Below are 15,052 nucleotides of genomic sequence, written 5' to 3'. Positions count from 1 at the left end.
ATCCAAGTGAGTTCTTTTGATATGTGGCAAGTAGATGAAAAAATAACTATGTGAGGATGATGCTGGTTGATAGCACTGGCAGATTGGTACTGATGCAGAGGATATAATTGAATTATTCAATGACAGTTTATCATTGCATTTCATCCTCATGAAGGCAACATCAGGTGAAACTGGATAGTAGAGGGTATGGTGGAGGATGGACTGATGGTGAATGAGCAGGAAGTACATGTGAAATTGGGTAAACTTAATGGTAATAAGGCAATAGGATTTGACAGTATATATCACCACGTTTTGAGGGAATGTCCTGGAATTAATGGCACCTTTGGCACAACTATTTAACATGAGTTTTGCAACAGGCAAGTCCCAAATTAATTTGTTTCACACTTCACAAAGCGGCAGGGGGGGGGGGTAAGACCAAGGCTACAAATTATAGGCCAGTCTGTCTGGGATTGCTGTTAAGTACAGTATGTTGCAAAAAAAAAAAAAAAAAAAAAAAAAAAAAACACTACTAAATAACTACAGCAATATATGTTATGGAGTAAATGGGCTCATTAACAAAGGAAATATATGTTTACACCTGATGATATGTACATCCACAACTATCAGTGGAAGCTTAGCCAAATAAAGCATAAATGACATTAAGTCACATGCTTGAAATTGGCACATTTTTGAAGACGGGTTTCAAGTTTCACACTGTATGCGAAGGTTTTCTGTCAACTTAGAGAAAAAGGTTTGGGACATTTGCTGGACATATCATGTAATTTTATCCCTTAGTTCATTAAGGTTTGAAGGCAAGTCATGGTGGAACACCCATTTCTTCAACATACCCCAAATTAATGCATCAAGTGATATGAGATCAGGAGAGCGTGAAGGGTACAGAATTTTTGTGAACCTTAAAATGAGCCTCCCGAGGAAGTGTTCTGATAAATTGGTCTCTAGAATCATGTGATGTGTGACAGGTTGGAATACCTGTGCATGAAATGGAATGTTTTTTGCACAATACATCCTATGCAAATCCTGGGTAAACAGAACCAACACATTCTTGATGTAGCATTTGCTATTCAAGGTCATTACACCATCCTCTTCAGTGAAGTAGGACCCAATTATACCTTGACCACACACTATGTGGTGACCTTCTTGTTGTGAAGAAGTTTCTCTTGTACAAATTCAGGTCTTGATAAACCAAGAAACCTGTAGATTTGTCTATTTACATGACCACTTAGATGGAAATGAGTTTTGTCCAAGAGCCAGATATTATGAGGGAAGGGGAAGAGGATGGATCTTCATAAACATTAGCCAGCACACGTTCACAGTATTCCCGTCGTGCGATGTAATCCATTGCTGTTACACACTGACCCACATGAATGATGTACATAAAAGCACCCAGCTCCTTAAGGATTCTCGGGTAGTGACCACATCGGTCCTAAGTTTTACCGCTGTTTGGTATTGACTACGTTTCAGAGACACTAACGCTTGCTCCAGTACATGCCCGTGATTCTCATTTGTGTTAATAGTTCATGGTCTCCCTGATTGTTCTTTGCATTGTGACTGAACACTCCTGGTTTGTCAGAACCTCTCGATGAAGGCAAAGATGACACTATTGCTTAATTACACTTATGGAAATGATGAAAACTGCTCACAAATATGTCATAGGCTTGGACCAATTGCTCTATCAATTCCATATGAACGAAAATAACACTCAACAATAAATGTCTTTTTTACCAAAGTCAGCACCATTGCTACAGCTAAATGTAATGGTGTAGACTCTACATGTGCTCTTCTATTAATATTAATGCAGTCGAATGGCATATCTCACCATACCATATTAGAAAAGTTGGTTGAGGCCTAGGATTCAGAAGTGGTTGGATAATAACAGTATTCTTTATGATGTGGTCAGCATGGGTTTATTAGGGAGAGGTCATGTTTCAGTAATCTGCTTTATATATATTACAAGGTGAGAAATTCACTTGATAAAGGAGATGCATATACAGTGGTGTACTTGGATCTTTTCAAAGGCCTTTGATAGACTGCCACATGACAAGCTAGTAGTTAAACTGAAACAGATGGGATTACATAACAAACTAGTAAGTTATTATCTGATTGGCTGATTAACTGGAGTTGTGCAGCAGGTATCAGCAGGTTGTATATGGAGATGTGCAGCTGTTTGCCAATGATTCAAAGTTGGGAATGGCTATGAGAAGTGGAGCAGATGTTGTGACCTTGCATGAGGATCTGAATAGAAAGTGTGAAAGTAAGCAAATGATTGCAACTCTCAGTTTAATGTTACAAAGTGCAAGGCCAGGAAATTTGGGATGCAGAGTATAGAAATAATGGTGAAATTTTGAAGGAGATGAGAGATCTGGGAATGATGGTGGACAGAGACTTGAAGTTAAGGGATCGTATTGCTAAAATTGAAAGCATATCCCAGTGGATTATGGCAATAATGAGGAAGACAATTACATGCCGAAGCAAAGAGGTTATGGTTCTCTTGTATAAGGCTTTGATCAGGCCACATATGAACTACTGTGTGTAGATTTGTCACCTGGTTTTCAAGAGGATGAAGATGTATTGGAGAGGGGTCCAGAGCAGGTTTGCTAAATCAATGTCAGATCTTTGGAATGTTAGATATGAGTACAGATTGAGGGAATGCAGGAGCCTTGTGAATAGAAGAAGAAAAAGAAGGAATATGATTGAGACATATAAGTTTGTGGGGGGATTGTTACCAGATTGATGATAGAGCAGAGGGAGACAAGGGTAGAATCAGAGGCCATCCATGGAAGGTGTATAAGGAGGGTGTGAGCAGGGAAGTGAGAAGCAGATGGTGGACACTGAAACAGACTGCAGTGTCCACCATCCCAGTAAGGGCTAAACTTACCTTGTGTCTTTGTTGTTAACAGTTGTTAAAAACATTAGTGAAGTGAAAAGTGCTATATCAGTTAATGCTATAGTTATTTATCTGGAAATGTAATAATCTTCTTGCTGAAATTAAAAAACTTTTAGTGATATAGACCAAACAAGTCGTGTGTTCCCTTAAGCCATGTTATTCTAAATTTTGCTTATGCATAACTGATGTAAATAAATGCTTTATTTATGTCAGTTTTACGCATATATGACTGTTTAAAAGTTTAAGCCATTACATGCATCTAGAAGTGGGAGAAAAAAAAAGCAGTGATTCGTTATATGATGGTGGTCTGGAACCTAATGTGTTACGATTGGGTTATGCCTATAGTAGCCATTTTACATTCAACCGTAAGAATATAATTTATTTTTAAATGTACTTTGCATGTTATTTCCACAGTAAATATTAAAAATTGAAAAATTATTTTAATTTTTCAAATTTTCAATTTTTCAAAATTTCAAAATAAGTAAATCCTATTAACAAATAGGATTTACTTATTTTTCAAATAAGTAAATCCTATTTGTTAATAGCCTTTGGTTAAGTGACTAGATTTTAATTCAGCCTTTCAGGTTCCACAAATGTATTACCACAGTTTACTACTCGAGCTTTTTTCCTGTATCTCCTTCCTCCGTAAGTATACATTTTATCATTTTTAAGTATAATATATAATAAGTATTCTTTTATATATATATATATATATATAGTATTATAAATAATAATAATAAGTATAATATATAATAAGTATATATATATTAACATTTTTAGATTACGAAACTTAAGTTGGCAGCATAAATTTTTGGATTTTTTGGAGCTTTTTTTTTTTTAAATATAACTTGTATTGAGTATGATTTTGTAATATTTAATAGCTTACAAACACCTTCTGATAGAATTATTGAGAAGTTTATTTCATAGTCACTGTTCATGTAAAAAAAAAAAAAAATGTAATTATTTATTTTTTATATAATTTCCATACACAGATTGCAGACCATATAGCACATTAGTGATGTTTAGTTAAAATTTTGGAGGTGGGGTAAAGAGAGAGAAGAAAGAATGCATTTATGTTCTTTTTTGAAAAGCTTTGAACAGCTAGTGAAATAAATAATAAACAAAAACCATATTCCCAAAAAATCCTACAAACTTCAAAATCCTTATTGCCATCTACTTTACTGATATTAGCAGCTTTAACAATAACATAAATCACTAGCATCATACTTATGTCATCCGAATCAGATCCATTATTTGTAATAAAATCTCAACTGGTAATCTGAACAACTACTGTCTATTTCCACTGCCCATACTATACCTGACACAATTCCTTCTGCCATAAAAAACAGTGTTTGTATATTAATCAAACAGGAAGTAGGAGAGCTGAAAAAGAGGAATAAAGTACTCAGTTATTCTTTATCCATTGTTCAACAAATAACTCTGAAGTTAATAACTGAATTACAGTGCAATGTATCAAGCCTTTGTATATCAATAAGAATGTGTTGTGCATAATGGGAAGCAATGGTATATGTTCTATGAAATGAGATGGCATCTGCGGGGAATTTTTTTTTCTTGGAAGTGGCTTTGGAACTGACCAGTCAAATGTATTCCCTGAGTGATTATCCTTCATTCCTACTTCAGCAGATGAAAGAAAGATGTTTTTCATGAAATTTACTTGATAGACGAAGATATATACAAGGATTATAATTCTTGCGTATATCTTTATTTATCAAGCATATAGTTATTATTATTATTATTATGTGACACCTCCAGGGAATCCAAAGACTCATTGACAAAGAGTGGTGTGCCAACAGCATCGAACGATTGATCCCTTCCAACCACTAACCACACTCAAACTTGCTTAACTTTTTGCGTGAACCATTAGTAGCAGAGGCTCTACCAATCGACCAACCTTTGTTAAACATATATAGTTAGAGCATATCTCTCAGCATATATATGCAATATAGTTAAAGCATATCTTGAATATAGCTAAAGATCTTTAACTTTTATAGTATTCTTCTGAGGAATTTAATAGATAAGATAGAAAGAATATATGAATAGAAACAAATAAAAAAGGAAGACAAAGAGAACAGTAATGAGATAAATTCTGCATAGGAAATTTCCATACATAAACTCAGTTGAAACTGTAAAACTTTTAAAAAGTACAAAAGTTCTGTATCTTGTTCTACTTTCAACATCTGTCTACTATTGAATGAATTGAAAAAAAAAATTAGTTACTAATTCAGAAATCTCTTTGTAAATACCACTTTTTATTTGTGTTCTGTCTCAATCTGAAGAGGTATACAGTACTGTTGTATGAAACTATTAATTAATTTATTAATTAAAGTACTTGACTTTTTATGTGGCTTTCATTGGTATTTAACAAAAAATATAGAATTTTTAACTGAATGCTATATTCAATTTTTTGTATAATATTTGATGTTATTCTTCAGAAATGAATTTAACTGTGAGAGTCAAAGAGAATGAGGGCTCATATCATGTAAACTCTAGAATGGCATATAGTTATTCTCTGTATTTAATAAAGATTTAAAGTTCAATATATCTTCATTATCATCATCAAATTCCTGATACATATCCTCATGGGTGTACCCAATATTATGATAGTATTACTTAGATCTTATATTTCTGTCTTCTAAAGCACTTTTTACTGTATCAATCCACCTACGTCTTGGTCTTCCCTTGGGTCTTTTTTCCTGCCAAAATGGCAAAGAACACTTGTTTTGCTAATATTTCCTCTCCCATTCTGTATAGGTGACCATATCATACCATCTGAGATTAGCTCTGCTCTAACACAGTCTTGCATCCTAACAATGGCAAGTTCTTTCCTAATTACTTCATTTTTAATATGATATTGCCATTGATGCCATCTGTTCACTCCCCCTAATCTTTCTTAAAACTCTCATCTGTAGTTTCCGGTCATCAAGTGTCTTATTTCTAATTCAGCTCTCAGATCCATAAATTAAAATAATTTAAAATCAACACATACTATTTGGATTACAAGACCATAGGTTTTAATAGACATATATACAAAAAATGTCTACTAGTTTTGCTAGCTGTAACTGACTAGCTTTGTCAAGATGAGACAGTAAAAAAACTACTAGTAAATGTAAAAAAACGGAATGCAGTAACAGATAACAACAGTTAGACAAAATTGGAAGGCTTGTGTGACATGATACGCATGAAGCGTGAAGAGTCAGTCATTTTTACAAAGTCGCGTTACATAATTTTTGGCGTAATGTAGCTCCGCTAAACTTAATGAATTAATCATATTTTTCCACATATCTTTTAATATAACTCCTTGGTTTTGATTAAGTTCCTATCTGTTCATAGGACTACTGCAGCTTCTTTAACAGTTCGACAACTGTAATCCTCTTCTATATATGGCATGGAGCTTTTATCCCAATCTATTGCATGGTTTGAAATTGAGAAATGATGTGCCAAGCCTGAGGTGTCTGTTCTGTTATGATTGACATCTCCTACATGTTCCTTCTTTCTAATCTCTAGGCTTCTCGAAGTTTGGCCTATGTAGGATAGCGCACACGTGCATGGTATGCTATAAACAGCATTTCTTCATTATTCTTCTAATCATCACCATACACAGAAATGCAGCATTATACATATGCTAAGAAACAGAGCCCAAAATATAGTCACAGAAGAAGACATATGCACAGAACTTTCCCTTATATCAAAATCTGTATCACAGAATGGTTATCCTCAAAACATAATCAATAAAATTCTCTACAGTAACAACCTCCAACAACAACGTATAGCAATGCAGTACGTTTCATCCATCGTCTTACCCTATGTTGGCTCAGTCTCCACAAAAATAGCTAGAATTATGAAGTCTTATAACATCAGAGTTGTTTTTAAATCGACGAGTACCATTAGACAGTTGTTACGATCCCCTAAAGATAACTTAGCTTTCTTCAAATATGCGGGTGTTTATAACATACCATGCACATGTGGACTATCCTACATAGACCAAACTTTGAGAAGCCTAGAAATTAGAAAGAAGGAACATGTAGGAGATGTCAATCATAACAGAACAGACACCTCAGGCGTTTGCACATCATTTCTCAACTTCAAACCACGCAATAGATTGGGATAAAAGCTCCGTACCATATATAGAAGAGGATTATAGTTGTCAAACTTTTAAAGAAGCTGCAGTAGTCCTACGAACAGGTTATAACCTTAATCGAAACCAAGGGGTTATATTAAAAGATATGTGGAAAAAATCTGATTAACTCATTAAGTTTAGCAGAGCTACATTACGCCAAAAATTATGTAACGCGACTTTGTAAAAATGACTGACTCTGCACGCTTCAGGCGTATCATGTCACGTGAGTCTTCCAATTTTGTCTAACTGTTGTTAACCGTTACCGCATTCTGTTTCTTTTTTGGCATTTACTAGTAGTTTTTTTACCTTCTTGTCTTGACAAAGCTAGTCAGTTACAGCTAGCGAAACTAGTAGACGTTTCTTGTATATATGTGTATTAAAACCTATGGTCTTGTAATCCAAATAGTATGTGTTAATCTTAAAAAAAAAACAAATTTAACTTTCATTGTAAGTTAAAATCATTCTTTGAATACTAATGTAGTGTTTTGACTAATTGCTGTCTTATTCCATATAAATCTATTCAGTTGACTTCCTACTATACCTGCTTTGCAAATTCTGTTGTCTATTTCCATAATTAATTTGCAATCTTCATTAAAAACTGTGCTTGAAAGTTGAAATGTTTTACTTGTTCTGTAGGTTCCCTATTCAGGGTACAATTCAATGGTTTTAATGTTTCTGCCCTATTTTACTTGTCTTTGTTTTTGACATTTTCATTGACATTGGTCAAAGACAATGGCTTTTAGAGGCTCAATTGTTAGTCACCTCTAGTTTGATAGTTGTGATTTAGGTAATTTATCCAAGTTAAATATAGGATGGTATAATATTTACTAATTGTAATCTTATAGAGAATATCAATATCAGATCACTTTAGAGAGATAAAGGGAATAATTTAATATATAGAATTGTATCTGTTGTAATTGCTTACAGTAAATAATTTATTTTTATATACTAGAGTTCATTCTTTGAAATATACAAAATATTGACCTTTGAAGGCAATGCACCTAACATAATATCCAGTATGGGTATTAATTTGAAACATTTAACCAACTGATAAACAAAAAATTGTACATAATTAATTTTCCACAAACGACTGACATGAAAGGTTGGATAAAGAAAAGGTGGGATACAACTCAGATGATAATTCTATTATAAAGTGAAACCTGTGAAGTATTCATAACTAAACACACATGTAAACCACAGTAATTAAATTATTTTTAATAAGTAAATATTTCGTCCTAAGTATCTTAGGACAACATTAGTATGGTTATTTCAAACAATACTAGAAATAAAACACAGTTAGGGTGCATGCTTATGTTGAATCCCACTATGCATGCAGTAGCATGTTATAAGAATTAAATTAAAATAAAATAACACACATAAAAATAAAGAGCAAAAGGCTTCATGTCGGTGATGCAAAATTATACAAATTAAGTGGATATAAATCCAACATCATTTCAAAGCCTAGGATAGAAACTATAGAAGTTTCATTACAAAAATTTGAATAGGAGCAGTAAAAGAGAGAGAATGAGAGAGAGAGAGGTATGGGAATGATAGAAGAGGAGAGAATAGAAACAGTAGAAGAAAGAGAGTGAGAGTTATGGGAATGATAGAAGAGGGGAGAATGGAAACATTCAGAGAGAGGAGACGAGAAGAATGTGAGGAGTGCTGGAACCAGGGATAAAGTGATGCCAGGACAGCAGGTAAGTAGGGGAACACACAGAGAGAAAGGGTTGGAGGAGAGAGAGAGAGAGTGAGGGATGCAGGGTCGACATTGGGGAGTTCTTTCGTTTGGTGGAACGGCGGGAAGAAGCAATGGCAAGGGGGCCATCTCTGGAAGTTACGAAAGGAAGCTGTGAGCAAATGGGTGAGGAGTGGTTTCTTCGCATGGAGGGTGGTTGAACCTTGGAATGCATTGCCTGATAAGAGTGGTGAGAGCAATAACCGTCAGTGAGTTCAAAGAGTGGTATGATAGACTTTGTGTTTCCTAAGAAGGACCTCCCACAATGAGTCTTTTCACTCCATGGGGGCCTGAATAATAATAATAATAATAAAATTTGACTAGAGAGCTTACGGTAAATACGCTTACTGCCATAATACGAGTTGCCCTAGCCGAACCTAATAGCTGGCATGCATGCTAATCAGTGCCCATATATTCGCCTCCTATTGGTTCATTTTGATAGGTTTCACTGACCCGACAGCTGCTTCAAACTCATTGGTTTTCGTCAGGGATCAGGCAGAAACCAAGAGAGCAAAAACTCTCAATCCACTTAATTTGTATAATTTTGCATCGCCAACATGAAGCCTTTGGTTTTTTATTTTTAGTAAATACTTCATGCACCGACCGAGAGTTCGCTTACGAAAAATACACCTCTCCGACACTTCGAGTTTCTTAGTACTGAGCGTTTTTGCTCTCTTGGTTTCTGCCTGATCCCTGACGAAAGCCAATGAGTTTGAAACAGCTGTTGGGTCAGTGAAACCTATCAAAATGATCCAATAGGAGGCAAGTATATGGGTGTTGAATGGTGTGCATGCCACCTATTAGGTTCAGCTAGAGCAACTCGTAGTATGGTGGAGAGTGTATTTACTGTAAGCTCTCTAGTCAGATTTTTGCAACGAAACTTCTATAGTTTCTGTTGTCGGCTTTGAAATGATGTTGGATTTAATATCCACTTAATTCGTATAATTTTGCATCGCCAACATGAAGCCTTTGGCTCTTCATTTTTAGTAAATACTTCACGCACCAACCAAGAGTTCGCTTACGAAAAATACACCTCTCCAACGCTTTGAGTTTCTTAGTACTGAGAGTTTTTGCTTTCTTAGGTTTCTTTGGAATTTTGCTCACACTGAGGGGGAATTGGATTTCGGGAGTTTGCCTGAGAGAGCATTTTGAGTCTCTGTGGAGAGTGTTTTCCAGTCAGTCCGTGAATGGCTATTTCGGTGGGTGCTTTTGCCTGGAATATGAGCGGTTCTGCTCAGTGGTGGGGTGAGCCTGTCACTTGGTGGAACCAACACTGAGTTGGATGATCTTTCAGTCATTCGTAGGGAGTGGTCCTGGGGATCACCTAATCTTTAGAGGATCTTTACCCAAACAGTATCCCTGACGAAAACCAATGAGTTTGAAACAGCTGTCAGGTCAGTGAAACCTATCAAAATGAACCAATAGGAGGCGAATATATGGGCACTGCATAGCATGCATGCCACCTATTAGGTTCGGCTAGGGCAACTCGTAGTGTGGCAGCAAGCGTATTTACTGTAAGCTGTCTAGTCAAATTTTCACAATGAAACTTCTATAGTTTCTGTTGTCGGCTTTGAAATGATGTTGGATTTAATATCCACTTAATTCGTATAACATAGATAAATTTATTTTACACAATTAAGGATGACAATTTCCTAGACTTTAGGGATAGTAAGAATGTCATTATGGTTTAAGTTGGGTCTGTGACATAGGGCTTCAGCACTTTCTTTATATAAATGTTCATATTTATATAAGGATCTATGTAGAGGTACTTAAAGGTGGTGATAAGGCTGTGGCTACAAATTATAGGCCAATCTGTATATCTGGAGCTGTGGTTAAGATACTGAAGAGATTGGTGAGAATTAGGATATAGAAATCAGTTGATAACAGCAGTGTTCTCTGTGGTTATCAGCATGGGTTTGTTAAAGGGAGATCATGTTTCACTAACTTACTTATGTATTATAATAAGATATCATGGTATACTTAGATTTTTCAAAAGCTTTTGATAGACCATCACATTACAAACTGTTATGACAAAATAGGCCATTATTTACGAGGCTATCATCATCATAAGAAGAAGTGGAATGTCTTGGGAATTAACTGAGAAGTTTCAAGGATGAGATAAGGTGATTAGTAACAATGAATGTAAAACGAATCAGAGTAGGAGTGAGAGAGAATTATGGAAATGATGGAAGGGGAAAGAATAGGAGAATCAATAAAAGAGAGAGAATGAGAAAATGTTGGAGGGTGCTGGAACCAGGGATAATGAGGTGGCAGGACAACAGGTAAATAGGAGAACACAGAAAGAAAATGTTAGAGGAGAGAGAGAGAGAGAGACAGAGTGAAAGATGTAGGCAAGGAAGGAAGAAACAGAGTGTAAAAGTTGTTATGTATGGAGACTCGATGATTCATGGTGTGCAAGATAGAATTCCTGAAAAGTGTTTGTCTTGAGGAACGATATACAGTGTGACTATCACAGGGCAATTAAGTGAGGCAAAAGGGTCAATGAGATGATTGTGATGGTAGGCATAAATGACTGAGAGGCATTGTGAATTGAGTGGCAAGAGATCTGAAGTTCATGCTTGAGATTGTATGGAAGAAGACTGAGAGAGGAAAGATAACGAGTGTCTTGCCCAGCTATGATAATGCAGAGCCACAGAGGAGAGCATCAGTAATGAATAGTATAATAGCTAGAATGTGTTGAAAGAGAGGCTTGAAATACACAGATACTTGGAGACCATTTGAGGACAGAAAGGAACTGTATGTGAGAGATGGCTTGCATTTGAATGAGGGAAAGACCTAAGACATCTGGAGAGAATGCTGTTCTCTGAACAAGTCAACGTATCAATGCAGGGAAACCAGAATTATTAGGGTGGATGGTAGCAGGGATGGCCTCTGGTGGGAATTGGTACTTTGGAGAAAGGGGGGTTGGATATATCAGGTAATGCTGAACCCAGTGATATAATATAGTATAATAGCTAGAATGTGTTGAAAGAGAGGCTTGAAATACACAGATACTTGGAGACCATTCGAGGACAGAAAGGAACTGTATGTGAGAGATGGCTTGCATTTGAATGAGGGAAAGACCTAAGACATCTGGAGAGAATGCTGTTCTCTGAACAAGTCAACGTATCAGTGCAGGGAAACCAGAATTATTAGGGTGGATGGTAGCAGGGATGGCCTCTTGTGGGAATTGGTACTTTGGAGAAAGGGGGGTTGGATATATCAGGTAATGCTGAACCCAGTGGAGTCTTGAGGGAATAATGATAAGTATAGAAACAGTGACAATGCCTTTTTTATAATAATGCCAGGAATATCCAGAATAAAGGAGATTAATTGGTGGCGCTGATAGCATTAGAAGAATGATTGTTATGGAAGATTTTAACTTTTTGATGAGGTTAAGGATTTGGAGTGATGATGGACAGGAAGTTGAAATTCAGAAGCATATATTGTAAATGTAGCAAAATAGCTCATAGATTACTGGTTGCTGAAGAATCACACCAGCATGCAAAAATAAGGAAGTTATTAATCTCTCTCTATATATAAGACTATGATATGGTCACATTCTTACTGCATGAAGATCTGATTGTCTGTGTTCCTTAGGGATGAGGAAGGATGGAAAGGCAGGTAGCCAAGTTGGTGATAAGTCCATCAAATGCCCCCATGAGAATAGATTGAAGAAAGTTTGGGTGTCACAAAGTTTAGTTGATAGGCAGAAAAGAGGGGATATTTACCCGAGTGGTTAGCATATCCGCTCTCCAGCCAAAGCGCTGCAGGTTTGAATCCTGCTTTGGCATGGATGCTTGTGATTGTCTGTGAAAATACTAGTGGTGGTGGGCAGTAGATGGCGTTGGTGTAGATGATGATGATAATAGTTGCAGTTCGTTGTAATTGGTAGATTGAGTGGTGGAGATAGAGAGTTGTAGAGTAGGTGCCCTCCCTCAATGAGTCTTTGGATTCCCTGGAGGTGTCATGTAATAATAATAATAATAATGATAAACATTACTAAAGGAGTTTTATTGGCTTAATGCACAAGAAATTTTTCAATGTATGACAAGAAAGAACAAGGAATCATGTTTAATTCTTACCCCTCTTCAAATTCCAAATTGGACCTTGGATATATAATGACTATGTGCTGATGTTGATTTAATAGGCTCTGAAGAGAAGGACAAAGTTATAAGTTCAGTTGAACAATATTTATGGAGGTATCTGTTGAACATGCATCATGTATTTGCATTACTATGTATTGGAGGAGTTAATTAATCTAGCTGCTTCATCGAAGAATTATAAATGTTAAAGTTTTGGTCACACCTTCCTAAATAGGGACAATACCCCACAGAGATGCATTTTTGGCAAGGTCTGTATAAGGTTATTGACTCTTACTGTTTTATTTTTAAATGTTGATTAACCATAAGAATGTTAATTTTTTCCATTGAAAAGCTAAATATGTTGTTTAAAGAAGAAGAAGCTAAATATGGTGGTTAAAGAAGAAGAATATGGGAGATTGCATTTGAATGGTTACGGTGTAAGAAGACTTGAGAGGGTGTTGCTGAGTGTGGTGGATGTGCAAATTCGGGGAAACTAGATTTGTTGGGGGGGGGAGTAGAGATGCAGTCCTTGTGGAGGCGGTTGAATGTGGGAATGAGTATAATATGCCAGAGCAGGTAAGGACGACAAATCTGAGTGGGATGGTTGATGTAAGGCATCGGGGTGGGGTTGGGGCTGGTGGGGGTCTTAAATTCATGTACACTGGTGCTGGGAGTGTTGGGAACAGGAAGGAGGAGTTTTTGGCCATGGTTGGCACTTCCAGACCGCAGGTTGTGGGTATTAGTGAGGCATGGCTGACTGTAGATGATGTGACTGGTGGGATTGAATGTGATGGGTGTGGTGTGTTCAGGGGTGACAGAGAGAATAGAATGGGGGGGGGAGTATTGTTGATGATAGCTGATGGGCTCCAGCCAGGGAGAATGGAGGTTGAATTGCAGGATGGAGAGGGGAGCGCATTTGGGGCCATTTGGTGTGAGATTGTGGCTGGCAGAACTAAATATACAGTTGGGTGCTGCTATGGACCGGGTGATGGAAGGGATGGTGGTGACAGTGTACACGGGCAAGTGGGGGGAGTGGGTGGAAGGGGGGTGGTTGTTGTGGGAGATTTCAACTATGGTCGCATTGATTGGAGTGGGGAGAGGACGCACGGGAGGAAGGAACTGGATTTTGTGCGGTTATTGGGGGATAACTGTCTGCGACAGCATGTGATGGAGGGTGCTAGGGGTCAGAGAGTGCTTGACCTGGTGATTACATCTGGGGATTTGGCTGTGACAAGTGTGACCACATTGCCACCAATCGGTGAGAGTGATCATAGGGTCTTGGCTTGGGAGGTGGCTGAAGGTGTGGAGTTTTCAATTGAGACGGGGTGCATGTGGAGTTGTCGGGCTGGAGGGTGTGACGGGCTTGGGAGTTTGATTGGTTCAGTGCCGTGGCATGTGCAACTGCAGGGACTGGAGGTTGATGGTGCATGGGAGGTGGTTGAGAGGTGCTTGCATGAAGCAGTGGCTGACTGTATGCCTAGAGTCCGAATAATAAATCAAGTAGGGGTTAAATGGATGAATAACACCATTAAGCTTGAGTTGCAAAAAAAGAAACAACTATGGAGGGAATTTAAGGAGAAGGGTGACCGACAGGCACATGAACGGTATAAAGCACAGGCCAGAAGGGTGACGAGTGTGGTAAGAAAAGCAAAAAAGGATTATGAAAGAACATTGGCCATGCAGGCTAAAGAGAATCCTAAACAGTTTTTTAGATATGTAGCAAGTAAAAGGAAAAATGTACATGGCAGATTGATTTTAAAGAATGCCGATGGTAGGGAGGTAACTGAATCAGTTGAGATAGTTGAGTTACTGAGTGAGCACTTTGCAAAAGTATATCATCCAGGTGGTGACATTGCAGAAACGAATAAACCAGTAGATTATACGGGAATTGTGGTTAATGAAGTGGAGGTGAGTAGTCTATTGCATAACCTCAATGTCAATACATCTGTGGGATTGGATGGTATACCAGCTCGTTGTACGAGAAGCAGCTAAAGAATTGTCAGTACCCTTGACCATTTTGTTTAATTTGAGTCTCAGGTCTGGGTTAGTCCCGAGCGGGTGGAAAGAGGGGAAAATAGTTCCACTGCATAAAGGTGGTTCCAAGACTGCTGTAGTAAATTACCGACCGATTAGCATATCAGGAATCATTGTCAAGGTCTTAGAGAAAATAGTCAAGAGGAAAATACAAGATTGGATAGAAGAAAATG

At 37.2% G+C, this 15,052-nt stretch overlaps 1 protein-coding gene across 5 annotated transcripts in view; it reads left to right on the top strand.

Annotated features, from left to right (window-relative positions):
- LOC150109321 (Na(+)/H(+) exchanger beta-like) overlaps positions 1 to 15,052 on the top strand; it is a 489,491-nt gene that overhangs the window by 205,544 nt on the left and 268,895 nt on the right. For 4 of the 5 annotated variants that reach the window (XM_090412496.1, XM_090412499.1, XM_090412495.1 and 1 more), the window contains one exon: positions 3,461 to 3,529. In XM_090412496.1, coding sequence (XP_090268622.1) covers positions 3,461 to 3,529 — 69 coding nt within the window. The remainder of the gene's footprint in view (positions 1 to 3,460; positions 3,530 to 15,052) is intronic. The other variant, XM_090412500.1, reaches the window with a different exon arrangement.

Source organism: Typopeltis vanoorti, chromosome 2, assembly GCF_054136105.1.
Source record: "Typopeltis vanoorti isolate ZY-2024b chromosome 2, IOZ_Tvanoo_1.0, whole genome shotgun sequence".
NCBI lineage: Eukaryota > Metazoa > Arthropoda > Arachnida > Uropygi > Thelyphonidae > Typopeltis > Typopeltis vanoorti.
This window is presented reverse-complemented; position numbering and strand designations above follow the sequence as displayed.